The sequence below is a fragment of the Microcaecilia unicolor genome, chromosome 3, assembly GCF_901765095.1.
Source record: "Microcaecilia unicolor chromosome 3, aMicUni1.1, whole genome shotgun sequence".
NCBI lineage: Eukaryota > Metazoa > Chordata > Amphibia > Gymnophiona > Siphonopidae > Microcaecilia > Microcaecilia unicolor.
The window spans coordinates 64,392,089-64,414,879 of NC_044033.1; the positions used below are offsets into that span (position 1 = coordinate 64,392,089).

Sequence of the window (22,791 nt, forward strand, 5' to 3'; positions counted from 1 at the left end):
GGAGAAGCTGGATGCATAGGTTGCTTTGTATTTAAGTCCTTTGCAGTTTGGGTAGTGGAGGTTTAGGTATGTTCGAGATGATCTGGTTATGTTTCTGATTGGTAGGTCTATGAGGTTTGTCATATATCCTGGGACTTGGCCGTAGATAATTTTGAGGACCAGGGTGCAGATTTTGAAGGTAATACATTCTTTGATTGGGAGCCAGTGCAGTTTTTCTCGGAGGGGTTTGGCAGCTAGAAATTAGAGACACTTTAGGGTTTTTGGAATAAAATATAGTGCTTTGCACAAAACTATACTGAGCTATAGTCTCACCCTGTGCGACTCGCCCACTGGCATCCCTCATTCTGCCCACCTTGCCACCATTAGAGAGGTGATGGTGGGCTTGGAGCAATGTTTGCACCCTTCATTCTTGTGCCCTCTGTGGCCGCACTGCTCAACAGCCCTTGGTAAGATGCTGACTTTGCAAGTGAGTGCAGTATGCAGGAGGAAGGGAAGCATTTAACATGCCCCCACATACCAAGGCCTGTCTGAGCAGCACAAGGAGCAGGGACTTGCTTAAAGTAAGTAGGGCTTGACTGCATCATTTGGTTTTTCAGCAGAAATTTAAACTAGAAGTAATTTTCTTTCTGAAAGTGGGGCCACCAGGTGTAATCATTCTGGAACAACAATACACAATACAACCTGTAGTGCATCTTTTCATTTAATAAAGAAGCTATTTATTTTATTTTATTTGTGCTTGATACACTGTACACCACCTTGAGTGAATTCCTTCAAAAAGGCAGTAAATTAAATCCTAATGAATAATAAATATCTTCTCAAAAAACCCAATGACTATTCCATAGGCACTAAGTTATCTTGCCAACCACTGTAAAACACAGCATCATACAACCTTGTAAATGTAATTGAATCAATGTAATCTCTAACAAGTGTTAAATGTAAGCCTCATTTTTGGATAATTGTGAGATACAAGTATGAATAAACAAACAGGAGGGCTGTAGGAGGATTGATAGCTTCCTGATAAACTCCATAGAGGCTTTGAACATTGATAGGGAGGGATGAAATGCTCTCCTAAGTTTCCAATTTTGGCTACCATAGCTTTTGTATAAATCTCTGTCTTGTTTTTTTTTTCCATAAGCTTCCTGTTTTGCTTAAAAAGGGAAAGGGCAACATGAGGGTTGGTGTTTTTTTTTTTTTTTTTTTTAAAGATCTTTTTTTATTATTGCTTTGGCGTTTTTGTTTTTCCAGTATCTTTCACCTGTTCATTTCTGGATTTTCTGGTTCAGGCAACCCCTACCTGGTCAGAGGTCAGCTTTAGTCATTGTTCTTATGAATTTTGGCTGAGGGGCACAGATCAATGTCCTTTGGAGTAGGATATATGATGAGCTGTATCTGTTGCTGAAGTGTGATGTTAAGACTGCCACCCATAAGAACATAAGTGTTGCCATACTGTGACAGAGCAAAGGTCCATCAAGCCCAGTATCCTGTTTCCAACAGTGGGCAATCCAGGTCACAAGTACCTGGTAAGATCCCAGAACAGTAAAACAGATTTTATGCTGCTTATCCTAGAAATGAGCAGTGGACTTTCCCAATTCCATCTTCATAATGGCTTAGGAGTAGCCTAGTGGTTAGTGAAGTGGACTTTGATCCTGGGGAACTGAGTTCGATTCCCACTGCAGCTCCTTGTGACTCTGGGCAAGTCACTTAACTCTCCATTGCCCCTGGTACAAAATAAGTACCTGAATATATGTAAACCGCTTTGAAAAAAGTTGCAAAAACCTCAGAAAGGCGGTATATCAAGTCCCATTTCCCCTTTTAGGAAATTATCCAAACCTTCTTTTTTTAACCCTGCTAAACTAACTGCTTTTACCACATTTGCTGCCAACAAATTTCAGAGTTTAATTATACATTGAGTGAAGAAATATTTTCTCTGGTTTGTTTAAATTTACTACTTAGTAGCTTCATTGTGTGCCTCCTAGTCCTAGTATTTTTGGAAAGAGTAAACTAATGATTCACGTCTACCTTTTTCCACTCCACTCAGTATTTTATAGACCTCTATCATAACTGTCCTCAGACTGCTCGTCTCCAAACTGAAGAGCACTAGCTGCTTTAGCCTTTCCTCATAGGGAAGTCGTTCCATCCCTATTATCATTTTCATTGCCCTTCTCTGTACCTTTTCTAATTCTGTTATTTCTTTTTTGAGATGCGGTGACCAGAATTGCATACAGTATTCAAGGTGCAGTCGCACTATGGAGCAATACAAGCACATTGTAACATTCTCATTTTTGTTTTCCCATTCCTTTCCTAATAATTCTTAACATTCAATTTGCTTTCTTAGCTATCACTGCACACTGAGCAGAGGGTTTCAACATATTAGCGATGACACCTAGATCCTTTTCCTGGGTGTTGATTTCTAATATGGAACCTTGCACAACATAGCTGTAGTTTGAGTTCCAAACTATAGCTATATTCTATAAATTATATTGTCTCAGAGGAATATAATCTCTTTTTGAGGAAAAATATTTTTCAATTTTAGTCCAGGCTGTAGTTCTTTCTAAAGCAGATTACTGTACTGGTTCATATTGTCTTTCAGTTAATTTAATTTCTAGATTGCAAGTGGTACAGAACACTGCAGCTGAGATGATTTTCAGACAAAAGAGCTCAGATCATGTTACATTTATTCTGTTAAAACTCCACTGGTTGCCCATTAAGGCCCGTATTATTTTTAAATTATCATGTTGGGTTTACGAGATGTTTATGGGTACATGTCCAGAATATCTATTTTTGCTGTTTTTCTTTCCATTGTCCCCTTTTTCTTCTTGAGCTAGAGACTCCTGACTTATTATCCATCTTTTGCTAGAGTTCTATATCAAGTTCGTTTCCCTACCAAGCAGTTTCAGGTTGGTGTTCCTTGCCTGTTAAACTTAAGATGATTTTTTTTCTTATCTGTCATTTAGTAAACAATTGAAAGTTTCTTTGTTTAAAAGATTTCTTTTGTTAGGCGTATTTTAGGTAGGTTTTTCAAAACTTTTGTTATCCACTTTGATCCTGAATTTGGGAGTTGACAGACTATAAGTACCATTACCATTGGATGGAAAGTTACTTCCTCACTTCAAGGCATCAGAACCAACTCTGCAGCATTTGTTGCAACAGAAACAAGAGTATGCACCCATACCGCACGGAGGGAAGGATGATTTCCTTTCTTCTGCAAATCCCAGGGAGCTTGGGTTAGAGGCTGAATGTTCAGACCATCAGCAGAGCTTCTTCCAGAGCAGCTAGGCAGAAGCACTGGTCTTTCCTGCCAGTTCGGCCTACATGCCCTCCTTTTGGACTTCTTCAGATATGTCCTCTCTATTTTTTTAATGTTTAGGAAAATATCCTTTCTTTCTTGTCTTTGCCTCGGCAATAGCAGGCTGTTTCAGCCAGTCTCGGGGGCCTTCCTTCAGCTCTGTCCTGCCCTTTGCTGAAGGAAGGCCCTGAGATTGGCTGAAGTAGCCTGCTATTGCCGAGGGCACTGCACAGATTAATCATAGCAAGAAGAATTTAAGAGAAGAGAAGGAGGGCAAAGAGGGGGAGAGGTGCTGCATCGTGGGGGGGGAGATGGGATACAGGTACTGCATTATGGAGGGACAAGGAGGGACATAGGTGCTGCATTGTGGGAGAGGGGCAAGGAGTGAGCAAGGTGCTGCATCGTGGGAGAGGGGCAAGGAGTGAGCAAGGTGCTGCATCGTGGGGGGGGGGCAAAGCAGGGAGAGGTGCTGCATCGTGGGGGGGCAAAGAGGGAGATAGGTGCTGCATCATGGGGGGGCAAGGAGGGAGAGAGGTGCTGCATCATGGGGGGGCAAGGAGGGAGAGAGGTGCTGCATCATGGGGGGGCAAGGAGGGAGAGAGGTGCTGCATTTTTGCAGGAGGCAACGGGAAAGAGGTGCTGCATCTTGAGAGGACAAGGAGGAAAGAGAGAGATCCAATGGAGTGAGGAAGAGAGGGGGCACAGAGAGGAAAAGAGGTGTTGGGGGGGCAAGAAAGGAGAGGTGCCAGGATCTGCAGGAAAAGAAGGAAGAGGGATAGGTGCTGGCTGGTCCTGCAAAGGGGAGACAGAGCAGGAGTGAGGGAAGAGAGAGGAACACTTGCTGGACCTCGGAGGGGGGTGGTGGAGAAAGAGCTACTGGCTGGGAGAGAGAGATGCTGGTATGTGGGGGGGGGGGGGGGGGGGAGGGAATAAAGACACACAAGATTTATCTTGGACAGAGCAAGAATAGGGATACAGAGTTTGGAGATGCTCAATGTGGCAGGTAGACAGGGGTGATGCTGGGTCAGATAGGGATGCAGAGAGAAGATGCATGGTGGACATGGAGAGAAAAGAAGTGCCAAATGGACAAGCAGACTCTGGCAAGACAGTTAAGAGAAGAAAGAGACTAGGACCAACACAATAAGAAAAATGAAATGACCAGTCGACAAAGATAGAAAAAATAATTTTATTTTCAATTTATTGATTGGAATATGTCAGTTTTTGGAATGTGCATCTGCCAGAACTAGTTTTTAGATATGAGCGCATAAGAGTAGCCATACTGGGTCAGACTAGTGGTCCATCTAGGCCAGTATCCTGTTTTCCAAACAGTGGCCAAGCCAGGTCACAAGTACCTGGCAGAAACCCACCCCTGCTGGTTTCTTTTTCTTCAGGCAAACAGGGGGGGCAGAGATTTAACACCCAGCCAAAAATCAAACTGGAGGTTCCATGGACTGAGCTGTGACCTGTGTGGTGTACATGGAATAAGATCTGCCACTATTCCTTTGAGGGACCTCTTTCTTCAATCTTTTTTATTAAAAAAAAAAAAAAAAAAAGTAATGCATGCTGGGTCCTGTGTGTTCTCTCTCTCAGTTACATATCTACTCTCATTTATGGCACAGCTCCAGTTTTGTACTGAACAGGAGGTGTCACATGTATGTCAGAGCTTTTCTCTCCTTCCTATTTTCTCCCAGCTAGGAGAGCAAGAGTGGGAACAACCTGTAGAACCGGCTCTCTGCCCTTCTGCAGTGAAGCTTAAGCTTTCCAGAATGCTTTTAAGGCCAGATTAGGCTTGTGATGCATCAAAAATGTCTGCAACCTGAGAATAATTAAAAAAAAAAAATTGTCATTGACCTGCTTCAGCAGCACCTTAAGGTTTCACTCTGAGCCCTTCCCAGCCCTAATCTGAGTTCCTGGATGGAAGAAACCACAGATTGCCTTTGACAATGTTTTGAGATGCCAGTGTATTCTACTGACTCGAAGAGAAGATAGTCAAATCAGCAAGCAGAGGGAGATTGCCTTCTCAGTGAGGAGGAGGAGGTGTGGAAGAGAGAAGGGTGAGCATTATTTTCTAAGGCTTGATCTCTGAGTAGCTCTCAACTGGGCTATGAGAGATGTTATTTTATAGGAGGCCTATGTTACATGGTAGTCATAGGCCTCCCCTTCTCTTCTGTGCCCCCCCCCCCCCCCCGAAGTGCTTACAGCTGGAGATGGGTCCTCCTCATGCTGTGATACCTAATTCTAGCCTTAAAGTAGCCAAGGGTTTTGCATTTTCTTCCCGGTGAAGAGAAAAATAAGGTGTTTGGTCACCTAGGAGGGTTTGTCATAAGGTAGAGCCATAATTAGAGGGAAGCACAGCATTCAGGGACCTCTGTGGTAGAAAGATTTGAATCTCTATCTAGACTCTTTCTTATTTTTCTTTAGTCTGTCTCGTTCCAAACAGCTATATTTAGTGACTCCAGATAGAGTCCTCCTCTGTTGGGTTCAGCATCCCCTGGATGTGGCCATGCTGACCTTCCTGCAGGTAACAGTATGCAGGGGAGAGAGGTCTTGAACATCCCTACACAGAACCTAACAACTCCTTGGGCAGGTTAAATGTAAAAACACCCTTCTATTGACCCAGAAGACCTGGTCCTCTACAGATACAGCAGTTTCTGAGTTGGTGTAAGAATAACATTCTCCATCTTAAGGGAAAAAGTAGCAAATCTTCCCACCCACAAGAGTTTGATTTTCTCATAATTGAATTTCATCCCACTTGATTGCATCCAGCCATTGATAACAGAAAATAAATCCTTCAATTTAAGAAACTTTTTCTCTAAAGAATATACCAGAGGAAACAAAATTTGAATATTGTCTGATCCCTGACGCATTCTACCGATTAGCCCCCTGTCCTGAGAATGAATTCCATTTACTACCATCCTCAGGTCTATCCTTCAACAGGTTTCTGCCTTGAAACCCAGTCCAAGGCTAAACATACTATCAAAAGCTTTGCTGAAATCCAAGTAAACATCCATTGTATGTTCTTAATCTAATTCTCCAGTCACCCAATTGAAGAAATTAATCAGATTTGTTTTATATTGTCTGTCTCTGGTAAAAGCCATGCTGCCTTGGGTCCTGCAAACCACTGTAATGTAGGTAGGTGGGTTTGTTTCCAATTCTTTCCTTCAGTAGTCTCCATTAATTTTCCTACCAGCAAGGTAAGACTAACCAGTATATAGTGCCCAACTTCCTTACCACTTTTATGAAAGGGACTAAATCTGTCAGAATCTCCCTGAGCTCCCTCAGTAGCCTAGCATACATCCTGTCTGGTCCATGGCTTTGTCCACTTAGTGTTTAAAAAAAAAAGAAAAAAACAAAAAAGAACTTTCTTCTATAAATAGTGTAACATCTGTCTCTGCCCATAGGTAATCCTTCCAACAATCCATAGTCTTTTTTTCAATGCTATCTTGGATGACACCTGAATAAAAATGTTAGTTTATCATTTTGGCTTTTTCTTTGCCATCTTCCACACAGTTCTGCTTTTTTCGTATCATTCTTGCAGTTCCTCCCCTTTCATGGACTTACCTGAAAATGGTCTCGAGAGCTCATTTTATCATCTTATGTATTTTTTCTTGCATGCTCGCCTTCCTCGTCCTGACTCCTGTCCCCTGCCTCTTTCAACATTTCCAGATATACTGCCCAGTGTTTCTGTTTCTGAGATCCCTGATGCTTTTTAAACACTAGGGGGTCCTTTTACTAAAGCTTAGTACAAATGCTTAAAAAATGCAGGGTCATGCACTTGGGTCACATGAATCCGAGGGAATGGTATAATATAGGGGGTGAAGTGCTTCCATGTACAAAGGAAGAGCGGGACTTGGGGGCAGGGGCGTAGCTATGGGTGGGCCTGGATGGGCCCAGGCCCACCCAATGTCGGCTCAGGCTCACCCAGACAGCCGGCAGCTCTCCGGTCCTCCTCCTCCACCCGAGTCCTGATCCGGAAGTTGTAAGCAGGTCATCATTGTAGCGGTTGCGCACTTGCGCTGCAGCTGCACGTTGGCACCACCACTCCATTCTTCCATGCCTTGCTCGCTCCCCGTCGCTCCTGTGCTGCTTTCCTTTTTCTTCCCTGCCCCCCACCCCACATCACAGCGCCGCAGTTCAGCTGAATGTGCTGTGCCGGCTGCCATCAATGTCGCTGTTGCATTTTGTGCCCTGCAGTGCAGCCTCCGCCCCCCCCCCCCCCCCGGCCTAGTCAGCACTCCCCTGCGGCCCCACACGACATGGAGCGGAGCACACAGCTCAGTGAGTGCTCACCTCTCTGCACCAACTGCCACCACTGAAGCCCAGCTGCACAAGTAAAAAAAAAAAAAAAGAGGTTTAAAAATTTTTTTTTTAATTTGTAGTGAAGTCAGTGTAATGCTGGCTGGTGGTGCCGGTGGGCATCTGGGTGGGGGTGGACTTTTTCACTGGCTAGGGCAAAAAAAGGTATATTTAATTATTCAATATACTTTTTTTTTTCCCTAAGCAGTGAAGAGCAGACCTCCACCCAGAAATCCACCACCAATAAATTGTATTATACCCAGGTTAAAATCTAAAAAAGGTTGTACTATATTTGTCATGGTGCCTTGGTGGGTTTTTGGGTAGGGATGATTTCTGCAGTACAAAGGTTAAAATAATAATAATAAAAAGGTTTTCAATTTAATGTAGGTTGGTTTCTGGGTGGAGGTGGGTCTGCAGTGCCCAGAACATTTAAAAAAACAAAAAAAAAAGGTCATATTTAATGCTGGTGTCCTTAAGGGTGGGGGGACAGGGAGAGGAGATGCCAGACCATGGGGGGATGGGTGGGGGTAGGACAGGGCTGACACTAGGCTACAAGGAAGGGTGGGGTAGGGCTGATGCCTAGCTTTGGGATGGATGGTGGAGAAGGGAAGAACTGATACTGGGCTATGAGGATGGATGGGGGTGTTGGGAAGGAAAGGAAGGGCTAATGGCAGACTACGAGGATGGATGGGGGGTAGGAAGAGAAAAGCTGATGCTGGGCTACAAGGATGGTTGGGGGGGTAGGGAAGGGAAAAGCTGATGACGGGCTATAGGGATGGATGGGGTGGGGTGAGGGAAGGGCTGATGTCAGGTTACAGGACAATTTCTAATTTTTGGTCCTTTATTCTGTAATTGATGAGGGTTGGTGTGTGTTCTGCATTTGACTGAGTATGCTGGCCTGTGGTTTGTGTGGGGATCTATGAGTCTGACTTGTCCAATGGGATGCGTAGTGCTGTTGTGTATATTCACTGCTGCCTTTGTAAAGGTATTGTTATTGGAATTGGTGTTAAAATTTGCAAAGTTTGAAGTATATATATATCATTGCTGTAATTATATTGCAGAATCCTGTCATGTGCGTTGAGATGTTTGCCATTATAGTAGACTTAGAGGGGCATAATCGAACAGAAACGCCTATCTCCATGGGCGTTAATCTCCGAGAACGGGTCCGTGAAGGGGCGGAGTGAACCGTATTTTCCAAAAAAAATAGACGCCCATGTTTTATTCGCCAAGGTGTGAGCTGGGCGTTTTTGCTTTTCAGCGATAATGGAAAATGAAATCGCCCAGCTCAAAAACGAATACATCCAAGGCATTTGTTCGTGGGAGGGGCCAGGATTCATAGTGCACTGGTCCCCCTCACATGCCAGGACACCAACCGGGCACCCTAGGGGGCACTTTTACAAAAACAAAAAAAAGGTAAAAGAGCTCCCAGGTGCACAGCACCCTTCCCTTGGGTGTTGAGCCCCCCAAATCCCCCTCAAAACCCACTGCCCACAAGTCTACACCATTACTATAGCCCTAAGGGGTGAAGGGGGGCACCTACATGTGGGTACAGTGGGTTTGGGGGGGTTGGACGACTAAGCATTAAGCAGCACAATTGTAACAGGTAGGGGGGGGATGGGCCTGGGTCCACCTGCCTGACGTCCACTGCACCCCCTAACAACTGCTCCAGGGACCTGCATACTGCTGCTTGGGAGGAGGGTATGACATTTGAGGGTGAAAATAAAAAGTTGTGAAACATCATTTTTTGTGGTGGGAGGGGGTTAGTGACCACTGGGGGAGTCAGGGGAGGTCATCCCCGACTCCCTCTGGGGGTCATCTGGTCATTTAGGGCACTTTTTGGGGCCTTATTCGTGAAAAAACAGGGTCCAGGAAAAGTGCCCTAAATTCTAGCTACAAACGCATCCATTATCGGCGAAAGGTGCCCATCTCTGTTCGGGTGATAACCACGCCCCAGTTCCGCCTTCACCACGCCTCCGACACGCCCCCGTCCACTTTGTCCACATCCGCGACGGAGTGCAGGTGAAAGCGTCCAAAGTTCGGCTTTCGATTATACCGCTTTATTTGTTTTTGTGAGAAAGACGCCCATCTCCCGATTTAGGTCGGAACTTGGGCGTTTTTCTCGTTCGATTATAAGCTGGTTAATGTAGCTATTTTTAAAAATATTATTTTTCCATTAAGAATGTATATGGTTTATATTGATGCAGGGCAGCTGTTCGGCAGATTACTTAGAAATTCATCATCAAGTGCATTCTAAGGCATTATTTTGTAGTATCCCAAGAAACACTACTCATACCTATATACACAGTGCCCACCCATATTAGCTCTGGGTCTACCCAAAATGTCAGGTCTGGCTACGCCACTGCTTGGGGGTGATGTATCTGATGACCTTAAAGTTTCCAAACAGGTAGAAAAAGCGACAGTCATAGCCAGAAGGATGCTTGAGTGCATAAGGAGAGGGATGACCAGCAGGAACAAATAGGTCTCTGGTGAGGCCCTATTTAGAGTACTGTGTGCAATTCTGGAGACTGCACCTATAGAAAGATAGATATAAACACGATGGAGTCTGTCTAGAGGGTGGCTACAAAATTGGTAAGCGGTCTTGGACATATAACATATAGGGACAGGCTTATGAACCTCAACATGCATATGCTGGAAGAGAGGAGGGAGAAAGGAGATATGATAGAGACATTTAAATATCTCAGAGGCATTAGTGTACAGGAAGTGAGCCTTTTCCAAATGAAGGAAAACTCTGGAATGAGGGGGCATACAATGAAGTTAAGAGGAAACAGGAGAAATCTTAAGAAAGTATTCGTTCACGGAAAGGGTGGTGGAAGCGTGGAGACAAGGACTATCAGAATTTAAGAACGCATGGTGTATAACAGTGATTCCATTTTAAACAACCATTCCTTTTTTCAGAGGTGCTAATTCATTAAAAGATAAAGGCACTGCATTATTCCAAACCTGTAGCTGTTCTAATTGTTGTATCTTACTTTAGTTCTCCCACCACTTTCTGCCAAAAAAGTTCTGGATTGGATTTTTCCCCGGCAAAGACATGTATTAATATTAGACCAGGATTGAAAGTTACTTAGTTATTTTCAACTTTTCCACACTTCCTTTTGCAAAACTCTGACCTCTAAAAGGAAAAACGTTGGGGTGGGGTGATGGGGATCCTAAGTAACAAAGCTGCTTCTCTGAGGCAGTTCAAGTGCTGTGAGGATTGAAATAAGCTACACCCAAACCATTTATTAAAGCGAAAATTCAAAGATCGTCAATTTTAAAAGGCTAGAATATTCTTAGTTTTGAGCATAAAGGGAGATGGGAGAAGGGGTCTGAGACCTCATGGTATAAGTTGCTGCCAGTTTGGACAATTTGACAAAACAGTTTTGCTCTGTAATGACAGATCATTCAGCTGATTGAAGGTCAGGCCTCTGCTTATGTATTCGCCAGTCCTGGATGTAAGAAGTGGGATACCTGCGCTCCAGAAGCAATATTACATGCAGTGGGAGGTGAGTGCACCTTAAAAAGAATGATGCACAAGAATTGCTAACCTCTGTGTATCCTGCACTATTTCTAAATACCTGTGGCAGGTAGTGAAACTTAGTCTGTAGCACTTGTTGGCCTTATTTTTTACATTTATCTAAGCTTCAGCCCGGCATGCGTGAGAATACACTAGGACGAAAAATCCAGCAGTCTGGTAGCACGGTTACAAAAATAATGTGGCAGTGCCCCAACCTCCTCTCGAACTATACACCCCTCCCAATTCATCTGGTCAGCCTCCCCCACCCTGACACCCACCCTCACCTGACCTTGTTTTTTTAAATATTTGTTTTTAATGTTTAATTTTGATGCTTGGTTTTTAACAATTTTTTCTTTTTCTTTGACAGTATGTGCTTTCCTTTTAAAGACTGGAGTTATTTTCTTTTTCTGCTAATTTTTGTTATTGAACACTACTGTGTTTTTATATAAAACCAAGCTGTATAGTAAGTTTAAGTAACTGTAACTGCCCTGACAAAAAAAAGAGGCTCTCCCTAAGTTAGACCTCAGCTCCCCTAACTCATACCCCAAAGAAATCCTACAAGAAACCTCATCCCCGCAACACATCATGGCCCCCTACCATTCTTCCTGAAACCCTATTCGGGGGGGGGGGGAGGGGGGTCTGCAGAATTTTAGTTGGTTGTGGCAGTATTGGTCCCTATCCACTACTACTTGGGGTCAGTGATGTCTTCAAAATGGTGAATGCCCCTAGGGTAGTACTACAAGATTACTGCTAGGGGTCAGGCACCATTTTAGAGGAGGCACCAACCCAGATGGCAGTGGAGAAGAAATGCTGCAGCTGTCGAAATTCTGTGGACCCCCAGGCAAGGTTCTGTTGGGGGGCATGGTATCTATTGTGGGCACAGGGGGTGGGGCAGTGGCACAGCCACAGGTGGGCCTGGGTGGGCCGGGGCCCACCCACTTAGGGTTCGGGCCCACCCAACAGTAGCATACATTTAGTGGTAGCTGGTGAGGATCACCAGCTCCACCAGCTGAAGACCTCCCCCTGATGGTAATGAAAATGCTACTCTCCTTGATACTGGCGCCTGCTACAGACTGCCAAGGTGGAATGAAGCGTTTTCTCGCCACTGAGATTTATTTTGGGGGGGGGGGGGGGACACTTGGTGCCACCCACTTCTTGCCTAGGCCCGCCCAAAATCTGTTGTCTGGCTACGCCCCTGGGGTGGGGTTTCTTTGGAGGGAGACTGGGTTAGTCTGGGAGGACCAGGGGACTTGAGCCAGGGGGCCCTGAAATGTTGAGGAGGGGGGTTGGGTCTACCTTAGGGAGGAGGCAACAGGAGGTGAACTGGAAGGTTGGGAGTGCTGCAGCCTGGTGCACTGGGTTTTATTTCTTAACACTGGGCTGCAACTCGTTGCATATGGTGACTGATGGTGTGGGTGCTCTCATGCTGTTAGGCACTGCATGAAATGCTCTGCTCTGTGCGATAAGTGCAGGGCAGATGGTGGCCACACCCCCTGCCCTTAAAGCACAGCCTTAGCACGTAGTGCACATTAAATGCAATAAATACTGTATGGTAAGTGCAAATTTTACTGCAGCTTAATAGAAGGATCCCATATTATATCTTTGCAAGGGAAAGATGTGAAGAAACAGTGTGTTTTAAGCCTGTAAAATGTATTGGATATTTTCCTGCATTAATTATGTCCTGAAGTGTGTTTCTCCTATTTGGCCAGCAGGTGGTGTTTCTTTGCTGTAAAGCTGTTAATACATGCTCTTTTCTTTAATACAAGCAGGAAGCAAGCTGCAGTATATTTTTGAAATGTTGTGATATGGGCTCTGGTTGGCCTGGAGTTTGAAGCTAACTAGCAGTTACTGATTTTGAGTTAAGTTTTAGCCCGGGAGCTCTTTGCTGAAGTCCTGCAAAGACAGTTACACAGTAATACCTCGGTTTTCGTTGACTTCGGTTATCGTCGGTTTTGTTGATTTTTTTCAGCGAAAAATTGTCTCTGATTTTGTCGGCGTGCCCACGTGACCTCGCTGGTAATTTTACGAAAACAAAGGGCGACCCATGCGTCCTCCTGCTCATTGTGGCGTTGTTTCTTGTGTGAGCATCACCCCGTGCGTCTAATGTCAAAAGACCAAGAAGGGAAGTGACCCCAGATAGTGCCTCGGTTTTCGTCCGTTTCAGATTTCGCTGATTGTTTTCAGATGGATTATCGACAAAAACCGAGGTTTCACTGTATTTAATAATTATACATATAGCTGATGTCCTGATCTTCCCAGGTACTGTTTAGACAGTACACAAATGTTTAGTTTTCTAACTGATCCATTTTTCAGTTACTTGTTACTGTTTGCTGATTGCACTTTTTTTGTCCACTGTTCAATATTTGTATGAGAATAAACACAATTGTTCGCTCTGCCTGTCTGGACTGATAAAGAATCCTGGTGGTTTGTGTGTTGGGTCTGTGAGTGCTTTCTGGGAACTGTGGGACCACTGGGAGTGTGGCCTCAGTAACCTAGAAATCACTGGGGATAATTTGAGAGCAGGAGACTCGCCCAGAGGCTGTTGTGACCCAGTCGGTGAGAGGAGGGTGCTAGTGTAAAGCATAAGCAGCAGGTGCAGGCAGACCTGAGTTGTACTGGGGATAGAACCTTTAAGTGGCTGTGGAGTAACCCCAGGCGGGTGGCTAGGTGTTTCGTGACAAGGGCACGCATAGGGGTGGGGTTCCTACCTACATGTATAAGTTACAGAATATGTTAAGGTATATGGATAGCTACTGCACTTAGGCACTGGCTTAAGTGATTGCATCTAAATATGAAGTGTTACTACCCATTTACGCTAGTGTTCGATAAAGGAATGTAGGTGCCTGTGGATAAACTAGGCATGGCACTCTGTGGGCATGTAATTACAGGTGCCCTGTCACAGAATTGCTAACTGCAAAACTTTTTTACACTTTAGTAAAAGGGCTCCTGTATGATGTAATTTTTGCCTCTTGGAAAGACAGGGAGAAAATATTTAAAAGTCTGCGGTCGCCGAGGGTGGCAAAGAGCAGCTGCAGACAAAACAAACAATAAATGCCGACAGCCATATACAAACTGAAATAATCATCAGTGTGTACTTTTATCCTTTGTGTATTAAACTTTGTTTTCATTAAAAACTATGATACGCATTTTTACAATTGTTCTGGAAGAGGTTATGTTGAGGTGATCATGACTGAGTGTAATTATCAAAAACTTTTGAGAGGTTGCTGGGAGCTGCCGTGGCCCTGAAGCCAACCTGACAGTAACAGAAGAATAACCAGCCCCAACTTTTTCTTTCTGCTTTCCTTAACTGCTGAGATGTCTGTTTTGAATAGGAGCCTCACTTTTCTTCCATACATGTCCATCACTACCCAGCCTGTCTGTTGTGTTAGTGGCTTGCTCTTTTTTGGCAATATTAACTTTGCTAAACATTGGGGTTGTCTCCGTTATGAGGTCTGCTTTGCTTCCTCATCTCCTTCTGCCATTCATTTTGCTTTGCGTAATTTTGAAGTATCGAAGTCACTGCTCTCCCCTTTTCTTAGAACTTGCACAGACTCCCTCCTTAACTCTGTCTTGAACCATCACCCTCTTGTAGTCTTCCCTATCACGTTTCCTTTTGGATTTACTCTTGTTGCTATGCATTACCCACTCAGCATCTCTACTGCTCTGACCTTCTTCAATTTCGTCTCCACCAATATGTTGTTTGATTCTTTTGTTCTTTTTGCTTTTTTTTTTTCTCTCTTCTCTGTCCCATTTTTTTTCAGCTTATCTTGAAAGCTGCTTTGTTGTGTATATATATATTTTTTGTACAAGGCACTTTTCTCAAAGGTAACTAGACAAACTAACAAAGTAACGGTAGAAAAGTTTAGAAAAGAGCAGGTATCATTGTATGGGTCAATATTCAATTGCTGCGGTCTGTGTTTTTTAAAATGCTGGCTGCAGCATTTAACTGTATTAAGTATATTTAGCATCATATTCTGAATAGCAAGCAGTGCTGTATATACATAGAGAACAGTGACTGCAGCTGGCTCTACAGATAGTGATGATATTCAGTTTCTATCCTTATAGCTGCAGCCTGTTTGCTAGTCTAAATTGAACCTCATGGCTATATGGATTGTGGCTGAATATTGCTGACTAGCCATAGATTTAAGCAGAATGCCCATACATCACTCTGGCACTATCCAGAGTATCCCAGGGGCAGTCTAAGATTTTCAGCAGCACAATCTGGATAGTATAAACCTGTGTTTGTTTGTTTTATGCAAAAAGATACTGGGTTTTTTTTTTTTTAATTTCTTTGTATATTTGCAGTGGAAAATGATGTAATACCCACCTTCTCTCTCTTAGGAAAGTTGACTGACATCCATGGGAACATCTTTCAGTACAACAAGGAGGTGAAGCACATGAACTCAGCAGGTGTACTGGCGACCTTGAGAAATTTTGACTACTATGCTAGTCGTGTTCCTGAGAATGTAAAACAAGTCCTTGTGCCTTAACTGGAGGCCTCTTTTCCTATGTCTGAGAAACCTTAATCAAAGTTGATCTGACGTCTTGCACTATGCAGTGGCTAAAATGTTATTGTTTGGATAACAAACAACATCATTTCTTTTCTTGACCTAGGGTTTTGATACACTGATAGTATCAGAATTCTGCATCCATTTCCTCTGGCTGGAGTTGGTAGTGCAATTTAATCATCTAGTTTCCAAATTTAAATATGTGTTTTATAATTATAGCAACAAAATCAAAGAGGCTGTTGAGCTTTGCTTTTTTTTTTTTTTTTTTTTTAAAAGCATATTTTGTAGAGCTGTATCCTAGTTCCTTCCACTATGTATGTTGGTTTTGAGATGCTGCCATGGAGGTTTCTGTAGATTAAAAAGTGTTATTTTTGTTCAGTGCCAAGCTGAAAGGGAACAGGATGAGCTGTTAGGTATCTAATTATATTTTATTGATTATATGAGAGAACACAAAAACAGTTTATATTGCTGAATACATTTTTAGTATGATTATACTGGTGTTCTAGTAGCCATATTAAATAAGAGCCTACTAGGAGCAGGGTAGGGATTGTAGAAGGGAGGGAAAGGGGGGGGGGCTAACAGTATTGTATAAAAATAATGAGACTGTTATATGATTTGTTCAATTGAAGCTTTATTCATAATAAAAATTGTTTAAACATAAAGAGGCCTAAGAAGTCTCCGAGGCTCATATACTATAACATCTTTTTGTGTTATCACAACCTACACCAGACCCTATGGTTAGCTTATTAACAGTTTAACCTGATCAATAGACATCTGTTTCCGTTAAGTGAGGGGACACAGTAGTGCCCAAATTTCTGTGTGAATCCAGGGCAGCTCAATAGCTTTCCATTCGTGTTATTTCTGCTAAACAATAATTTCCTTAAACATGAAACTCACACTTTGTCTATAAAGAAATTCATTACTTATCACACGGGTGAGTGAAGGTAGATCCTTAAGAAATCTTCTCCCTTCCCTATAAGAGTTGGTATTAACTAAGGGCCCAGTATTGGAAGGTATTTATCCGAATAGCAGTCCTGCTACCTTGATAAATGCCTCTGATAGTGCCAGTGGGTGATTTTTCAGAAGCATTATCCAGGTTTACGCTACTGAAAATCAGTGGAGATTGTTTTTGTGGTGCTCTTCGGATTGGACTGCTGAAGTGCAGAGGCAGAGCCTAGATAAAGTAGTGAATTATTGAGATAATGTTGGGAGATTGGGAGGCGGGGCTGGTGTTTGGGTGGTGGGGCTAGTTCTGGGCAAGACTTCTACGGTCTGTGTCCTGAAAATGGCAGATACAAATCAAGGTAAGGTATTCACAAGAAGTAGCACTGCTATCTGGAGCTATCAAGATTGTTATTTGATTAATGATGCTGAATATTGCTGTTATCTGGCTATATTCAGTGCTGATATCCTAGTATTTGCTAGGACTAAATATTTGGGTATATCTTGAAATGCTTACTGAGCTGCTTACATATCGACTTAAGTTTTTCTTTTTTTTTAATTTACATTTCAGAATTAACATGCAAAATAATTTGCAAAGGAAATTAACAAATTAATGGAAAAGAAATTTATATCAAACTTATAAGTATCAATTTAATAAATGTACAACCAGTACAAGTTTCAAGTTTATTTCCATTTACTAATCCGCCAGCCGGAAAAACCATCTAGGCAGCTTACAATATCATCAAATGTAAGAAAGGATAATAGCGTACATGCATAGACAAACAATTAGAGAGTGAGGAAAAAGGGGAGGAATTCCATTTATTTAAGAAAAAGGGAAGGAACAAACAAAAGGGAGCTCTGTCATTCAGGCATGGTGGTTGAGCATTGTGAAAAAAAGAAAATATTCTAACAAACTGCATTCTGAAATAGAAAAGTCTTAAGTTCAGACTTAAAAATTGGTAAAGAGGTCTGATGTTGCAAGGAAGTGGATAAAAGATTCCAAAGGAGTGGTCCTTGGACAGAGAAGATGAAGTCATGAGTATGTTCATAAAGAATTGGTAAGTTGGGACAAGTTTTGGTCTTGGGAGTATAAGGAAGTAATAGATGATGGAGATAGAGGGATTCCTTTGAAGCTAAAGTTTTGAAAACCATAAGAAGTAGAAAGCATACTCCTACTATAAGAGTCTGTGTATGCAAATGGCATTCAGGCTACAGCCTCTTTCAGCCATCCTAACATGCAACCAATGCATTGCTTCACTTTCTTCACAAGCTGCCAGATTTGGCCATCTGTATTATATAGAACAGTGTAGAAAAATTAGCACAAAATACTTATGCTGTTTCTATGAGCTACAATAATTTTTAAGCTGTTTTAGTGATATTCAATTGTCATTTCATTATATTTATATCTACATATGGGAAGCTTTCAAATAAATTGAAAAGCTATAGAAAAAATAATAAAATTTTATCTTCCACTGCCTATCCAACTAGAACAGCTTTACACTTTTTACAGATGGACCAAGCATAGGCAGTCCCTTATTTCTAATGATCTTTTGGTTATTGTTTTCACTAGTTTTACTATTTGGGGTCAAAGGTCTAGATAGCCTCACCTGTCTCCTGCTTTAACCTCCTTGCCTGTTGCCTTCACCCCCCCCCCCTCCTCAAGTCCAATACCGCTTTGTTGCCCCCCTCTCCCCCTATTCTGAGCTCGGTACCGCTTTGTAGCCTCTCTCTCCCCCTTGAGTCCAGCGCCGCTTTGTTTCCCCCCTCTCTGTCCCCTCGAGTCTAGCACCAGTTTCTGTGTGTCCCCCCCCCCCCCCCCCCCCCACCGGGACCGTCAAACCTGCTTCATTTAACAGCCCCTGCAGCAATAGCACACTGCCGGAGCCGGCATCAAATCCTTCCCTCTACTGTGTCTCGCTATAGCTTGCACACTTCCTGTCTGTGCGAGGATGGGACTCATGACGCAAGCAGAGGGAACGATCATCTGACGCCAGGCTCAATCAAGTAGTTTGTTGTTGCTGGGGAGATATGCATGCTGTGGAACGGTGAGGTGGGAGGGGAGAAAATGCAAATTTTAAAAAAGTGCCGGTCCCGCCGGACGGCAGTTCAAAACTACATAGGCGCCACTTTTTTAAAGAATCTGGGGGAGCGACCGCTCCCCCTGCCCTCCCCCTAGCTACGTCACTGGGGGGAACAACAAGATGCTGGGGAGTAGAGTGGATGGGACAAGGAAATGTCAGACCATAGGAGGGAAAGGGAGATTAGTGGAATTACAAAAGGTACAGAGAAGGGCAATGAAAACGATAAAGGGGACGGGACGACTTCCCTATGAGGAAAGGATGAAGCATCTAGGGCTCTTCAGCTTGGAGAAGAGACGGCTGAGGGGAGATTTGATAGAGATCTATAAAATAATGCGTAGAGTGGAACGGGTAGATGTGAATTGTTTACTCTTTCCAAAAACACTAGGACTAGGGGGCATGCGATGAAGCTACAAACTAGTAAATTTAAAACAAATCGGAGAAAAGATTTCTTCACTCAATGTGTAATTAAACTTTGGAATTTGTTGCCAGAGAATGTGGTAAAGGCAGTTAGCTTAGCGAGGTTTAAAAAAGATCTGGACAGCTTCCTGGAGGAAAAGTCCATAGACCATTATTAAAATTAAAATGACTTGGGGAAAATCCACTGCTTATTTCTGGGATAAGTAGCATAAAATGTATTGAGCTTTTTTGGGATCTTGCCAGGTATTTGTGACCTGGATTGGCCACTGTTGGAAACAGGATGCTGGGCTTGATGTACCGTTAGTCTGTCCCAGTGTGGCAATACTTATGGGTTACATGGATGGAGGCAGTGAGAGGAAGAGAGATGCTGGGATTGGGAATGTCCTCGAATTCTTTTTGATGTCTTTTGAAAACTTACTTGTTTCACCAATACTTAAGAAATACATTTTTGGTATCTCTGTTTTTATGTGCTGGTTAGAAATATGTTTTTTTTTCTTAGGATTGTTGCCCAATTTCTTTTAATCTTATCCGCCTTAAACTTCAATTGGTTAAGCGGAATAAAAATATTCATATTAAAGTACAGGGGGGGGGGGGGGGGGAAGAAAAGGGGGAGGGCTGGCAAGATGAGTTTTTTTTATTAAAACTTACTATACCGCCCTAGCAGAACTGGGCTGTTTACAAATTAAAATACAAGTAAAAGAATGAAAAGAACTACAATTAGGTGATAGTAAAGTGAGACAAGCAACAAACAAGTAGCGTATAACAGCATGGGTAGACAGAGAAGAGGGCAAGGCTAGATCACCTTTAAAGGGAAAATGGGAAGAGGAGGGTGATCATTCAAGCACAGGCAAATTTTACATTAACTGTCAAGGTGGAAAGCTAGGGAGTGAGAGAAAGAGATGGAAAGTTCATAGGCAGATGAAAAGTAAAAAGAAGGTGAAGGGTGAGAAAGCGGTTGAAAAATGAGTGGACAGGCAAAAAAGGGAAGAAAGAGCTAAAATGAAAAGATAAACATATCAGAGAAAGATGTAGTGAGGGAATGGAATAAGACAGGTAAGAGAAGACAAGACCAATGGACAACAGCCACCGGAAGGAGAATTAGAAAACAGACAGGAAAAGAGAAACCGGGACCAACATGATGGAAAAATTAAATGATAATATACATGAGCAAAATTGTTCAACACATGAAAATCAATAAATCTTGTTAACACGGGTGGGGCCCTGTGCAGACCAATTTGGTGGGGCCCCATCCTAGCTCCACCCCATTGATAAGCAAAAATAATATAGATATGTGCAATAAAATAAAAATGAAATGAAAAGATATACAATAAAATAAAGTGATGTGTAAAATATAATGTACAATATAAAAAACATATAGACCACCAAGGTATTAAAATTGTTTTAAAATATATACCACAACTCTCTGACTCAAGAAGACTCCGACTCTGTCTCTGACTAGCTGTGGCTGGAAGCTCAAGCTGGAACTGGAACTCTCTCTGCCCGTCGTGGGGGTGGGCCGCATCATCAGTGGCAGACCAGGACTGTCTGTCACTCGGGAGGACTGAGCAGGACGGATTTACTGCTCTGCTGCAGACAGTCTGAGACGCATGCATCACGCCACGCGGCCCGGGGGGGTCAGAGGTGTGGACTCACTCAGGAGAGGTACAGTCCGGAGCGGAGACTGGGCGAGCAGGGCCAGGGAGCGCTGCAGCCCGGCTGCTGCAAGTCTCTGGCAGGCAGCCGGCTCACGCAGCAGAGCAGTCTGGGTTGCGGGTGGTTGGCAGTAGACTGTGAGCACCGGTGCAGGATGGAGCAGAGGAGGCAGAGTTGAGGCACGCCGCGCGGGGTCCCCCTTAAGCGCGAGGCCCTATGCGGCCGCCTCAGCCTAAGACCGGCCCTGAACACTCATGTAGTATCAAATAATTACTTAAATATTAAAACAAAAAGAACTCAGAAACAAGGCTGGAGCTTTCACTGTAATCTCTAGAGAACAAAGTACCGTCATAGGTCAGAAAAAAAACTACTTTTAATATAGCATAGAAAACGTAAGTCTCATAATCTTCAAACTGAGTGAAAATACATGCAGAGGAAGAGGCACAGGCGTTAATGCTCCAAATAAATTTTTCACAGTTCAAACAGACACAGTTTTATAATCCACTTATCTGTATGCTATCTCCATTTCGTCAGTCAATAATTTACATGAAGCTTGTCTCCAATACCCAATAAGCATATGCAAGGTGTTGGCATCAGAGGCTCAGGGATGCTGCTAGCTGCCTGCCAGGCTTGATAAAAAGGAGTTCTAGCTACGTTTAGAGGTCTTCAGTTAGCAGGGCTTGGAGATACCCACTGGCTAAGGTATTTATATTTTGTGGCACATAGATAAAATTTAATGCTCACCCAAAATCGGTTGTTCAGCTAGCAACTAGGTCTGGTTTTCTACCAGTGCCCAAATCATTAAAATATAAAACTTATATAAATCCTATCTCAGCCATTCCTTCCCACTTGGGAATCTGGAAGATCCCGGGGATCCCGCAGATCTGGCTTTTACACCGCCCCCCCCCCCCAAAAAAAAAAAAATCGCACTGACTGCTCTTACTCCCAAATGTGCTTTAGGAACATACGTATATCATCCAATCCATAACAGTCCCCTACCCAAAAACCACAGAAAACAGGAATAATACACTTCCAACTTTTAAGCAGTCATCTACGCCCCTTCTACATGTATATGTTTCCACTTGCCCTTCCATGCCCATACTAAATCTTTACTACTACTAAACATTTCTAAAGCGCTACTAGGGTTACGCAGCACTGTACAATTTAACATGTAAGGACAGTCCCTGCTCAAAGAGCTTACAATCTAGGAGACAAGTGTACAGTCAATCTGATAGGTCAGGCAGATTGGGGCAGTCTATATGTTCAAAGGGTTAGGTTCCAAAAGCAGCATTGAAGAGGTGAGTTTTAAGCAAGGATTTGAAGATGGATAGGGAGGGGGCTTGGCTTAGGGGTTCAGGAAGAGTGTTCCAGGCGTAGGGTGAGGCAAGGTAAAATGGGCGGAGCCTGGAGTTGGCAGTGGTGGAGAAGGGTACTGAGAGGAGGGATTTGTCATGTGAGCGGAGGTTACGGGCAGGAACGTAGGGGGAGATGAGGGTAGAGAGGTCATGAGGAGCAGCAGAGTGAGTGCATTTGTAAGTAAGGAGGAGAAGCTTGAATTGTATGCGGTATCTGATCGGAAGCCAGTGGAGTGACCTGAGGAGAGGGGTGATATGAGAATAACGGTTTTGGTGGAATATAAGACGTGCGGCAGAGTTCTGAACGGATTGAAGGGGGGATAGATGGCTGAGTGGGAGGCCAGTGAGGAGTAGGTTGCAGTAGTCAAGGCGAGAGGCAATGAGGGCGTGGACGAGGGTTCGGATGGTGTGCTCAGTGAGGAAAGGGCGAATTTTGTTGATGTTGAAGAGGAAGAAGCGACAGGTTTTGGCAGTCTGCTGGATATGCGCAGAGAAGGAGAGGGAGGAGTCGAAGATGACTCCGAGGTTGCGGGCAGAAGAGATGGGGAGGATGAGGGTGCCATCAACTGAGATAGAGAGTGGAGGAAGAGGACAAGTGGGTTTTGGTGGAAAGACGATAAGCTCGGTCTTGGACATGTTCATTTTCAGGTGGTGGTTGGACATCTATGCAGCAATGTCAGATAAGCAGGCTGATACCTTGGCCTGGGTCTCCGCGGTGATGTGTGGTGTGGAGAGA

At 43.5% G+C, this 22,791-nt stretch overlaps 1 protein-coding gene across 3 annotated transcripts in view; it reads left to right on the forward strand.

Moving 5' to 3' along the window:
- The window catches only part of BPNT1 (3'(2'), 5'-bisphosphate nucleotidase 1), a 40,466-nt gene extending 24,280 nt beyond the window's left edge, over positions 1–16,186 (forward strand). For 2 of the 3 annotated variants that reach the window (XM_030196014.1, XM_030196015.1), the window contains 2 exons: positions 10,983–11,088; positions 15,441–16,186. In XM_030196014.1, coding sequence (XP_030051874.1) covers positions 10,983–11,088; positions 15,441–15,589 — 255 coding nt within the window. In that variant the 3' untranslated portion in view covers positions 15,590–16,186. The remainder of the gene's footprint in view (positions 1–10,982; positions 11,089–15,440) is intronic. The other variant, XM_030196013.1, reaches the window with a different exon arrangement.
- Positions 16,187–22,791: the final 6,605 nt, after the last annotated feature.